A 13,730-nucleotide genomic window follows, 5' to 3' on the forward strand; every position below is an offset into this window, starting at 1 on the left:
GATTAGCAATGATAGCATCCAAATTGCTGACATGTTTGTTTATTTTTCTTTTATTTTAATATAAATTAAATTGGTGATAAGTATTACATCAGTTTAAAAGAATTTTGTCCTAATTATCACATTGTCACATTTGCTTTTTTTTCTCTTGCAATTTTTCCATCACATTTTTATAGATGCTCAAAAATATGGTTTTTAAAATACGAATATCCATATTAACGCCATTGCGGCAAATTTTATTACGGTGAGTTTTTCTTGAAGCAATTGATTTAGGTGCTATACAATACAAAAAAGAGTTTGGGATAAAAATGAGTTAGTCGTAAAAACAATTTATTATATTTATGTTTTTTTTTTCAATTTATTTACCGAATGGGTACTTTTCATACTCATGTTGCAAATATTTATCAAAATTGCTCGTAGGTCATATTTGGTATCTAAAAAAATGTTTGTTATGTGCAAATATGGCTTTATAATGTACTAATAAAACTTTTATATATAAGCTACTTGTTGAGAAAGAAATATCAGAAGAAATATTAAGCAATTAAATTGAAAGTTGTTGGATGTTATGAGTTTATTGAGGACCTTGAGATACTAGTTCTAATAATATATAAAATAATACAACTCAAAGTATTGTTTCAAAATCCTTATTATAACACAATCATTGACAAATGTATCAAATGAAATGTAATTTTTATACTGTTTAAAGATTATTTTTATCCATTCATGAAGGTCCAAGCCCAAAACATAATATTTCTCTTACCAATCTTTCTATTCACGGTATATTTAATTCAAGATATTTCCTAGACCAGGTGAATTAATTTTAAAACTATAATGTCTACTTTGTGATACCTTATCGGTGCAACTCCAAATGATCAATAATATTTTTACATGGTATTTTTTTGGTCATCTCTCTATTTTTATCTTCTTATCAGTGTTATCGACATTGATTAATGAACTTGAATTGGATTTTATATGAACAATTCCCATCAACTATTAAATTGTAATGACATAGTTGGAAAAGAATGGCTTATTACCAACTTATTTGGAGTATTTCGACACTTTGTTTGATTGAAGGAAAGGTTGCTAGATAATAGAGATAACGACATACCATTTGTTGAATTCAAATTATTCTTGGTCTGAAAAAAAAGTATAATACAAGAATATTTCACAGTTGAAAAAATTGGTTAACTATCAACCATGGACGCTTGAGCCAATTCATAAGTGAGGAAGATATTAGTATAAATATAACATCACATATTGATGACGCTAAAATTACGAAACTTTTCATATTTATTATTTTTCAAAAAGGTGGCAGTTCTTACATTTAAGCTATCAAGTCTACGCTCTGTTTGTACAACCTATTATCTAGACGTTTTTTTCCTTGCCTTCACAGAATAAATAATATTTTCCAGATTTGCTTGTTTTTATAAATTAGTCATGAACTCTATTGTTAAACAAATAAAGTAACTTGTTTACTCCCCACTAATTAGCTAATTAGTTAATCTAAATAGCTTCTAAAGATATAAAAAACGGTGGTTATTCACATGTGGATAATCGGTTTTACATACAGAGGACAGAACTGATTTCGGGTCTTTTTTCTTTTGGAAAGAAGGGTTGCAAGATCAAATAAAAATATTATCGTGGATAACAAAACATGATAATTCCTTGATATTATTTAAACAGTTAAGTATCTTTTATAATACTGAGCAATTGCAAAATTAATTGTAATAAAATCTAAATACTATGTACTATATATATACGAGTACATATAAATGAAAATTATACTATTAATATAAATGAGCTATTCAAAGAAAATAAGTGAGAAACTATGCAGCTTTATATAAGGATTGAAATTGAAAATATATGTAACTTATTAACATAAAGAGTTTTAAAGTCTTCACTCAAAATGCGAGTAAAAAATAATAATGAATATATTTATTTGTAATAAGACCAAATACATGTACAATATATTCTGCATATTTTTTTTATTAGATAAAGACCATTTTAAAATGGAAATTTTTTTGTACTTTTAGATGTCTTGTACAATTTTAAATCTGTAGCTCAAAAATTGTCGTTTAAATTTGAATTAAACCCTAATTTATGAAAAAAAATATAGTGTAAATATTCTTGGTATTTTGTTTGTTCAAATTATACATTTTCCATCTTTCATCAAACTTCAAACTTACATTTGGAATTCGTTAATTGTAAAATTTAGAATGATTAGTTATTACAAATTAGTTTTTATAGATTATTTGACCAATAAAGACGATACCAGAGATCTAAAAATGCTTAATTTTGACCAAAAATAGCTTTTTTAATTATCAATTAGCTAACATGCCTTGTCAAAAATGAATAAAAGATAAAAATTGTCAATATAGTTAATTTAATTACTGCGACAGAAAGTGTGCAAGTGTGGGAAAAAAAAATATTTTTATACTAAAAAGTTTCTTAACTGTTCTCTATTACCTGTTTTCATAATCTCAAAAAAGAGCCATCCCCACCCAGAATTTTTGTCATTTAGAAATTTAATGAAACATAAATATAAATTGATTTATAATAGACGTACATTTTTAAACAAAATATCTTTAGAACTACTGCCTTAATGTATAATATGTAAGTATACATTAGTGATGCATTGATTACCAAAAAGTACAACTAACTCGCGACTGCAAATCCACTTATTTGATTTATGATATTTTTAACTTACCTACATACACATAAATATGTAAAATACATATTGCTGCTAATGAGGTCAAATTTCACAGGAAATATATATTTGTTATGCTAGATTTTTTTATGTTAGTACTTTCGAAAAAGAACATATATTTATTGTTTAAAGATATATAATATGTTTAGTTTGTTTCTGAGAGGCCTAATGGTTAAAAGTATTTTGTGTTTTCGTCGATTTTTTGCTATTGAAAAACATGAATAAAAGAATTTGACATAAAGTACTCCAGAAACACTTGAAATGTTGACAATTGGATACAGTGAAACAGTTCAGAGTAAAAAAAAATGTTTTCAAGAGGTAAGAACTCTTCCAAGATGGCCGTGAAAATGCCCATGACGAGCCTTGCTCTGGATGCTCAAGCACGTTGAAAACGTAGAAACAGTGAAGAAAATTGTTTTTTAAAAATAGTCGAACGCCTATCAGAGAAGTTACTGAGGATGTTAGCATATCGGTGCCTTGACATTTTTTCGTTGATTTGGGCATAAGACGAGTGTCAGAGAATTTTGTTCCGTAATTTTGACAAAAATAATCGTTGCATGAGCAATGATGATTCTGATTTGCTCAAAAGGGACATAACCTGTGACAATTAATTATTGGTTATGATATCTAAACCAAAAACCCAATTGTCCGAATGGAAGAACAAAAAGATGAATAATAAAAATTTCGCCGAACATACAAAATACTTCTAACCATTATGCCTCTCACAAACAAACTAAGCAAATGTTAGCTTTAAACAACAGATATCTGTCCTTTTTCGAATGTACTAACAAAAACCAAAAACAAAATCCAGCATACCAAATATACGCTGCCCACTACATTTGAAAAGTATCATTACTTTTTGAATACATCTCATATAATAATAATAGTAATTTTGGAAAAATATAACATTATGTCAAGAAAGTTAAACCTGAAGTAATAATAAATTATTTAACCTAAAGTTACAAACTACTATTTGTTACAAATAATTTCATCTCTAATCGGCAAAGTTGTCATATTTTACGATCCTTGAAAACATTACGTGCTGCAATTTTTGCTTTTGAAAGACCATTTACATAGAGTACCATATTCTTCTTTTAACAGATGTATATTACATACGAGTTGCCTTATATTTGATAAATGAATGAAAAGATGTTTCTGAGTAATATAAAACAATAATATCACAAAAAGAAAGAAATGTTTTGTTTTTGTAACACTACATAATTTCTTTCCTTAGCGATAAGTACGGATGTGAATTTATACATCAAGAAGAAATTGACATACAATTATCCTTCAAGTGAAGGAATTAATTATGTACAACGTACAGTCTAAAGCAACATTGATTTCGGGTTGTTGGTAATCTCTATTATTGAAAGCACGTCTTGGTTTTCTTTTCAAACCTGTAATTGAAATTGCAAAGAGGAATGGATAAATATTCTATTAAAATGTGAAAAAAAATTGATAGAAGAATAAAGAAGATAACAGTTATTAAGGCCAAATATTAACAAAAAATGTATGTTTTATTGTTGATCTTGAGATTTTGAAAAAACTAAGAAATTCGGTTGATTTATTATATGAAATAATTTTTGATCGGTTCTGTTCTAATTTTTTACTATCTTTTCAGCTATTCATTAAATTGACATAATATAGTAAATTTGTATTGCCATTGCAATAATTTGGTTTAAAGAGCAATAAGAACATCGTATGTTTTTTACCAAAATGAACTGTAACTGATTTAAAAAGGAATTTATCTCTGAATTTGAAAGCAACTACAATTATTAAATATAATTCAAAATAACCAAAAATGACATAAATTATTCCAATGGTATTGCTATAAGCAACTCCCATATATTACTTTATAAGCTGTCAATTTTATGGTATACAGTATTCATGTCTCTTATTAGTGTTCTGAATGTAGATTGATCGCACACGAATGATCTCTTGTTAAGTTGTAAACAAATCCCTACTATTAAATTAAAAATACCCTCATAGTTGGGAAGAATTGTCTCAATAAACTATACAAAATTGAAAGAAAGGCTGCAAGATCCAATAAAGATCATATAGTAATATTACATAGATTACATATAGTTTTGTAAATATATAAATTTATTTAATAAATTCGTTCATACGGAGCAACAACGTATCTAGTTAATAACATAAAATAAAAATTCAATAGGTATATAAATAATGTTTCTTTCAAAACTATTCTCCATTATTATAAGTATACGAATCTAATTCATCACAGGAGTTGGACGACATCAGCTTCCTGAAAATATACATAAGAATCTTTTTAAAAAGTATAAATATATTAATGTTCCATTAGTACATGATAAATTAAAATCTTCGTGTGTCAACAAGTGATGGATTCTGTGCGTGAAACAAGCTGAGTAAGAGAAAAGTAAGATGTCGTTTAATTATATGTAATTATTTGTGTCACATATTGTATGTATCAGAATAATATATTTAATATATGTTTATGGATATATTTAATACCATTTCTAAGAAACAAATGTATTGTAAATATAAAAACATGTTACCTTTTAGTGTTACCTACTCCTCCATGTGAGGATGAATCCCTTCGAGCCACAAAGAGAACAATTTTTCCGATTCGAATGTTTTTAAAGACAGATATGGCTTCCGAATGTGACATACCTAATGCACACATACAAAAAAGGAAATTATGATTTTGTTAATTGCACAAAAAATATAAAAATGCACGATCACTCCTAGGCACTTTTTACAAATAATGACGACTCTAACATCATTGCTCTAATTAACGTATTTTTACACATTTGGGATTCCTATTGCGCAAGTTGCAATATAGATACTATAAAATACTCCTAATAAAATGTAATGGCTTTTTGGCATTAAAATACTTTAATATTCAATAAGGTTTTGTATTATTATCAAATGTTAAAAATATGCCATTTAGGCATATGATTAGACTAAAATAATAAATTTTAGAGATATATTGGTCCCAAAATTTTGACATTTTGTCCTAAATCTTAAGTCAAATTTGTCCTATGGAATAAACTTTACCCAATGAGATCATTATAGATATCAACCAGTGACCCCATTTTGGTTATATTGAAATGTATAAACATCCAAGATAATAATAACGGCAAACTATTATTTTGCATTTTTTTCTGTCAAAATGTAGAATTGCGTACAAGTTGTAAATAAATACAATTATATATGAGATGAATAGTTTTCAATGAATAACTTAATATAATAGTACTTGTTAATGAATATTCCATGGATGGTCGATAGATTAACAGTACAATTTTTGATCTTTATATTGAAAATGAATAAGTAATAACTAATGCACATTCTGTGGCAAAATATTATGTTCAAATGCACACAGTCATATTAATCAAAATGATATATATATATAAATGCGTAATTTTAATTGATAAAAATGAAATGATAACATTAAATTTTACGTTGTAATTGTAATAACTGATGATTAATTAAACAAAGCGTAGTAAGACGTAGAAATTTTGGCTTGTACAATCTACTTATTCAAGTTATATTTTTTTAGCAAAACTGCAACGTATACAACAATGAGAGATACTCAGTTATAGTTTAACGAAACAAAATCAATTGCAGTAATCTAAGTTGGAATATTGCCTTATAAAGGACGCTTCAAAATTTTAGACTTTTTTGAGGGCCCGGATTTGATGTATATAAAAATCCATATCAATAACCAATATTACCCTAATGGATTCTAATGTGGCCAATCAATTAGATGAAATGATAGGTAAATAAAGTATTTGGACTCTAATTGAGATTTATTAAACTCATTAGTGGCGATGGGTTCTTTTTCATCATTATATTAAAAATAACTACTTCAGCAAAACATGAAATAAGTAGTTGATAAGACAATATAATCTAGTTATTTTTAAAAGTTTAATTTTGTATAATTGAGATGTAATAAATATTCTAAAAAAATCATGTTCATAGATAAAATACCTGACATTACATTTTTATCATCGTTTCATCAAATGGGTTAAGTGTATGGGGTATGAATGTACATTGTAAAATATACATACTTATAGGTAAAATATTTTCAAAGAAAGTGCTTCAACAAGAGATTGCAAAAGGAAGTTAATAACTAATGAAAGAATATTTCACAACTTAATAATCATTCCACCTAATATTCTTAATGAATTTTCAGAGAATAATTAGGACCTCAGCAATTATCATGAAATTAAAAAGATCGTTTCTTATAGTCATTTACCTTGTAGAGCTAATCCATTGACTGCGAGGATTTCATCTCCTAATTTTATTAATATAAAAAACGGAATTAGTAAACAATTGTGAATCACACAACCTTTTTTCTAATAGCATTACCTTCCTTCAATAGCCCATGCTCAATAGCTTGACCAATAGGAAATATGGTTTTGACGAATATCCCCATTGAACCTTTGGGGGAATCGATTCCTCCAACCACACTAAAGCCCAGCCCTTTTTTTCCTGGTCCTTTTTCAAACTCTATAGTCTTAATACTCATGGATAAACTCTTGGGTCGTCGGGGAATGAAGGACTTGGATACATGCTTACGAACTACTTCAATGTTGGAGTTTTCAGCTCCGATTTTAATTACAGTCTTAGTTCCATTGTCTTCAATGGGTTCCTCTAAGGGTGCTGAATGGGGTCGTGGTTCTACGACTGGGAGCTTGCGTCTTCTTCGTCTTTCTACGGGACCAATTGGTATAGATGACGGAGTTGATAAAAAAGAAAAATGATCTTGATCTGGATTGTCATCACGTCCTAAAATTATATCGACCACATGTCCACTATTTCTAAGTGTCTCTTTCGCTTCATCCATGTTCAGACCTCGAAGACTTTTTCCATTTACGTTAATTATTTCATCACCTATTTTGAAACGACCATCTCTGCAATTATATATTAATAATTAATTAATGGTAATAAATGCGATGAAATTTAAAGAACTAGAAAAGATTGATATTTGCAAATTTGAATCGACGGAACAAATTTAAAAATATCACGTAACTTTTCATATTTAATCCTTGTAGATTTTTATTGTTTTTTCTTTAATTAATTAACAAATTTTTCTTACATATTTAGAATATTGTTTCAATATAAAACTTTGTAAAGGGAATCTTGAAATATGTCATTGAAATTAGAGCTATTTGAAAACTTTGATATTAAATTAACTACAAAACAAATTTACTTCATGAAAAATCATAAAACTGCAAATTTCGGTATACTGATAAGTATTTAAGATTAATATATGAAAAAAATGAATGTTTTAGTCATTTTATTTGATTGATAAATATTAAACATACAGTACTCCGGTTCAACATTTAAAACTGAAAAAATCACTCCTTAATTTAGCTTAAAACCAACCTATGAACGATCCCAGACTCCTCAATATGCGCTATTATATAGCCTGAAGTGGCTCCCTTCTCCATATGAATAGTTTTTTTCTTTGCAATGAGAATCCCAAGATCAGTGCTTGCATCAACTTTTCTAAGCCTCAACATTTTGAACTTTTTTGAAGTGAGATTGTTGGTTTTGCTAGATGAGGATGACATTGGTGCTGATTGGAGTTGAGGAGGAAGAGGCAATGAGGAGGTTGCGACAACTTCTTCTTTGTTTCGTATTCGGTACCTTGGAACGGATGCAGATATTCTATATGTGGCTTCTGGGAGTTTGGACCTCCGAGGAGGCTTAGTTAGGGTATTATGTGTAGACTCTAGAGATTTCTGGGACTCTGTCAAGTTTATTTTACAGCAATCTTCGGAGGAGGAGCTAACTGAGGAGTCATCATCTCCATTTCGTCTTGGAAGAGGACTATTGCTTTCATAACCAGATGAAGCGCACTCAAGTTTTTCACCCTTTGTCGACGAACTTTCCTCGAATTGACTACAGTTAATAAGAGTAGATGAGGACATATCAATGGGAAAGGATGGATCCTGGAAGAGTTTGTATTACGTTGAATTAAAATAAGTATGTATATTGAGTTTTCTTACTTGAAAATCCTCGGGCGGTGGGTGAATGTCTGCCATACTAAGACTCCTTTGCCTCTGTAAGGATGCACCAACCTTTGATGTTGAACCTCCATCCTCCTCCGGAAGGACACTTAGTTTTATGGGCCGAACAACAAAGCCAGAAGGAAAGGGTTTCTTAACTGTTGGGGAAGCTCCAGGATTGATTAAGGATTGTGGAATATTTGAATCGGATCGAAAATAAGATTTCTTTTGTGGACAAGAGGTTGTTGTAGCTGCACTCACAAGACTCCCAGTTGAGCAGCATCCATCCAAAGTCTCACAATCTGTGTCACTAACGTAGTCAGACGAATAAGCCCCATAGAATCGTGCCATGGAGTAAGAGTCTTCATAGCAATCTGTGCCGATGGACTTGTCAACCTACGGGGGGAAAAAAATGAGAAAGATATATAGAATGGTCCAATAGGACATAAGCTGACATATAAATCCATATTGATCGCATCAGGGATGGTTTTACCGTGAGCATGGGTTTAAGACAAAAATAAATTAGAGTAGCATTTTTCTTTCCTTTTTTTGAATGAGAACTAAGTTTCAAATTTTGAATCATTTAAAAAAAAAAAAAAAAAAAAATTGAATCCACGTTTTTTTTTGTTTATTTAAAAAAACGTTCATTTTATTTTTTAAATCCTAATTAATTTCGAATGACTTCTTCTTTGGAAAATATGTAAATATATATTAATTTATGAAAATTCCTTTCCTTGTGAGTCCCTATATTTTTTTCTAATCAAGTACAGGATTAGATAAAATGACAACAACGTCCTTCCAAAATCAGACTTTGACTTAGCTGTAGTATTAAATAATTTACAAACAAAACATTATAAACGCAAGACAGCGCCACTATCTTCGGCTTTGTATATAAAATACACATAAGTAAACAATCTCATCATCAATAGAAATAAAAAATCCTTTGAAATCCGAGAACAGAATGTAAGGAATATAATATGTACTTGAGTTTATGATTTTAATTATTAAAACAAGGTTAGTGAGTGTTACTGAGTTACCATAAATTTCAAGTTAAAAAAAAAACAAAAAGAATATTTTTCAAACCATCAAATCATTTTTATAACATTTTAATATGCCATTCTAAAATCAACTTTCCTTAAAAATCTTTTAAGAATTTGTGAAATTGTTTAAAATATTATGTGAAAGTGAAAAAGAACTTCAAAAGATGAAATAAGACAATGTTGTATCTGTATGTAAGTAGCCAACAAATTAGATCTTTTTATGTTAGTTTCTTTGTTTCATTAATGAGTTTTTGTTGGAAACTTAATCTATTAATTCGCATGATGTGCACATATATCTCTCACACCACACACACAAAAATAAAAAAACTTTTAGCAGAAAGCCATTAACAATTTGTTCATTTTATTTGAAGATCTGACCCTTGGAAATATTACAGAAAAAATAAATATAGAACCTTTTCCATTTCTGTGGATCTGTCTCTATTTTTCGAAAGAAGCTTTTTCTTCGCATCCTCCATAGAAAATTGATTACGATTAAAAAACAAGTTTCTCAATGACTCAACTCTACTCAATCTCCGATTACTTGAGACGGATCCAGCACTGCGTACACTGAAACTTGTTCCAGAATAGAGTTTTTTATTTGTAAAATTGTATTTGGGATGATCTTCATCATTAATGGTTGTGGCGGGGGGAGTCACGACATAGTGATGAAATTTGTCATTCTCCAAGTTTTTGAGTTGATCTATTTTTTTGCCAACTCTTTTACCCCATGTCGTTATACCTAAAACAAAAATAAAGAAGAATCATATTAAATAACTTGTGAAACAAGACACCCAAAACTTTTAATATATAATATTATATTAGGTGGGGGGAGCACTTAGAATACTTGCTCTGAACCTGCTCTTGATTAGAGGCCTTGCTCAGAATTTTTTATTAGGAAAATGTAAATACATTTACTGACAATAAATTTTTAGCATAAAAATAATTGCCCGTTTTTTTAAACATTATTTTAAATGAAAAACTTCATTAAATGAAATATAGAACAATTTATATAAAAAGGGCACTCGAAGATATTTTTTTTCTTTAAAAAAAGTCCTAATGTGCCTTGCATACGTTAAACCAGCCCTATTTATGTATCATATATGTGTATAAATTGCATATCACATATAATAAACTAGTATATAATGAAATATATTATGTCAATAAACCATAGATGGATTAATGTATACTAAATATAGTGGAATATATTTATTTATGTGGCTACATTGTATGGATCCTATATTATATATCATTCAAAGCTACAAACTGTATATTTTATAACGTAGAACTTAGATTTACAGAGCTAATATTGAAATAGAAAAGGATATATTTATACTATATCAATATATGTTTATACTATGTAGACTCAATTATGGACAAGTGAGTACATAATTTTTTAATATATCATTTTTTTTGGGTGATCAAATCCCAGTTTATAAATATATATCGAAATGAAAAAAACAAACAATTTTCTTTTTAGTGAAGGTCTTCAAACTTGAAAAAAAAAATATATACAACAAAAGTAGAAAACTGTGTTTCTCCTTTCCTGCATTTTTTTTTTTTTAATTTTGCAATCATCGAAGTAAACCAAATGGCTGAAACCCAAATATATTTTTTTTATTTAAACAGTAGAACACAAGAATGATCATAAAAACCTTTCGTCCTTATAGGTTTGGCATATAGAGACTTATCAAAAAATGTTTTTAGGGTATAACAATTATTCAATGCCTTATTTTAATGTGAAAAAATGAAATAGATGAACTTCAAATTAAATAATAAATTGATTCAATGATTGCAGGTTTTGAAAAATGAATAACTTATTATTTTATCTTGACTACAAGTAATAAAAAATGTGTATTCTCACCAAAAAATTGGGAAAACCGAGAACATTACTAAGAAGCTAATACTTTATTTTATTTTTTCTTCAAGCACTTAATATTTAGTTAAGTTATTGAATAACTTTATATTACAATTTTAAAAAAAGTACCCTTAAAAAAGGTAAATTTTGATTCATTTTTTAAATCTTGCTTTTGATATTTATTAAGAAATTTAATAAATAAGCTGGTAGAGTTGAATCAAATATTGATTTACATGTACATTCGGGAAAAAATTGAATCACTAATATGTTTATGACTAACTATGTAATTAATAATTTAGAGGTAAGCGGATTAAAACAAGTTTAAAGATGCTGCATATTCAAATTAATTAAATAGTATTAGCCTACTTTGAATAATCATACAATTTTTTCATCCGTAATTTTATTATTACTCTATATTTAACGCATCGTCATTATCATTAAATTATAATCAACTCTTTTTTCTTTTTCTTTTATGATTATCACTAGTGTTGGATCAATCCCATAATCCTACTGTATCTATTTATTTTCTTCACTTCTGCTTGGATTGAATAATATCAAAAGAAAAAGTTAAATAATGATAGCTAAAACCTACAGTAATATGGTCTTGCCAGACACAACCTACTTTAAAATTCAGGTATATTGTCTCTTTGAAAAATATAATGTAGAACAGTTGAAATGACTTACTAACTACGCCATTTCAGCTTTTGCAGTTACCATGAGAGACCGATAAGGGCCCGTTCTGGGATTGGCAAGTTTTATTAAGACTTGACTAATCCGACTGCAGTCTTTATAGTTTTTTTAGACCAATCCAGCACCGTGTGGACGGCTCAAAAACTTGTATGATCTATAGCAGCTGAAAAAGTCAAAAAATTCAAAAATTGTATAACATAAGATTTGGATTCAAATCGTTTCAAATTCGTGTCTTGTCATATTCAGTATTTCGTAAAATTATAGATTCAATGTATAAAAAAAAAATTTAACCAGTTGGCAAGAAGAAAAATACAGAAGGCTAGCTACCATATGTGTTTTCCAAATTTTTCATTTCCCTTTTGACAATCGAGGTTCAAAGTTGATAGAAGAGCCTAGAGGTGGGGCAGGTTGAGTTCTAAAAATTAACGGTTTTTGTTTGTTTTAATTATACAGTGTACAAATCATTAGCCAACTACCTAAATAATGTGTGAGATTTTGGGGTTAATTCCTAGTTCTTATTTCTTTTTCAAAGTATCACACCTGCATCCTATTATGCACTTTCATACATCAATATACGTATGAAGTATAAAAAAAAGGACTAATAACGTATAAGATTGTTGTTGTAAAACATTTCAGTCCTTCGTTTGGCATCATTTACTATCGATGCTTATCCTGCCTCAATTACAAAACTTTAAACTGAGGATTTCTCATTAAGTATTCAATGTTTAGTTTAATGAACTATATATTATTAAATTAAGTTTTTATTAACAAATATTTCCGGGACGTTCCCGTAGATGTAGTTGCCCTACCTTTTAAAATTTTTTATCTTTGATCTTTTATTCAATTTTAATAAAAAAACAATCAATATTTATTTTAAAAATTAAAAAATTACCCAACACGAAAATCTGTACTTATTATTGTTTAACCCACTTTCTTTACTTCATGAATGCGTTTATCTCAGATTGAAGACCCATGAAGAAGTCATTATATGTTGTTTTTTTCTAAAGAAAGACAAACCTCGACATAGGCAAATTTAATTGACTTCCCTTCCTCAATTCTATCCTAAAATTATGTACATTCTAGATAAATATAATGGTTGCTTTATGAAAGACCTTTATTACCATTTCATTTTAAAGTTAGGAAGTTATAATTTATTTCAATTCATCAACAAATGTTCCACAATTGAGGCAAAATAGATGGGTGATGCTTAGTTAAAGTAGTACCTTAGTTAAATGTAAATACTCCATAGATTGACCGATCTATTAGACTAATTTTGAGTATAATAAGTTGTATTTATTTATGAGTAAGCTTTCGAGATGATCCTTAACTTACTTGTTCTCTCCACAAATTAGTTTAGTTTGAGTTAGAATTGGATTTGAATTTGGTCGAGTTTGAGTTTTTGAGAACTTCTATATGTTATAAAAATGTGGTTTTTCCTTTTTTAT

The 13,730-nt window shown here is 28.4% G+C and overlaps 1 protein-coding gene and 1 long non-coding RNA gene across 5 annotated transcripts in view; one reads left to right on the forward strand and one right to left on the reverse strand.

Moving 5' to 3' along the window:
- Positions 1–4,789: 4,789 nt before the first annotated feature.
- Positions 4,790–13,730, reverse strand: part of LOC121115839 (uncharacterized) — a 124,695-nt gene continuing 115,754 nt past the window's right edge. The window contains exons 3-10 of one of the 4 annotated variants that reach the window (XM_040710002.2): positions 10,154–10,479; positions 8,701–9,096; positions 8,075–8,643; positions 7,055–7,599; positions 6,942–6,980; positions 5,239–5,353; positions 5,028–5,084; positions 4,790–4,967 (exon numbers count right to left, since the gene is read on the reverse strand). In XM_040710002.2, the coding sequence (XP_040565936.1) occupies positions 5,036–5,084; positions 5,239–5,353; positions 6,942–6,980; positions 7,055–7,599; positions 8,075–8,643; positions 8,701–9,096; positions 10,154–10,479 (2,039 nt within the window). In that variant the 3' untranslated portion in view covers positions 4,790–4,967; positions 5,028–5,035. Of the gene's footprint in view, positions 5,085–5,238; positions 5,354–6,941; positions 6,981–7,054; positions 7,600–8,074; positions 8,644–8,700; positions 9,097–10,153; positions 10,480–13,730 lie in introns of all 4 variants that reach the window. The other 3 variants (XM_040710003.2, XM_040710001.2, XM_071887865.1) reach the window with 3 other exon arrangements.
- Positions 9,801–12,636, forward strand: LOC121115840 (uncharacterized). The gene is made up of 3 exons (XR_005863699.2): positions 9,801–9,932; positions 12,082–12,229; positions 12,297–12,636. It is a non-coding gene; the product is annotated as an uncharacterized lncRNA (long non-coding RNA).

This window comes from Lepeophtheirus salmonis, chromosome 4 (assembly GCF_016086655.4).
Source record: "Lepeophtheirus salmonis chromosome 4, UVic_Lsal_1.4, whole genome shotgun sequence".
Classification (NCBI taxonomy): Eukaryota; Metazoa; Arthropoda; class Copepoda; order Siphonostomatoida; family Caligidae; genus Lepeophtheirus; species Lepeophtheirus salmonis.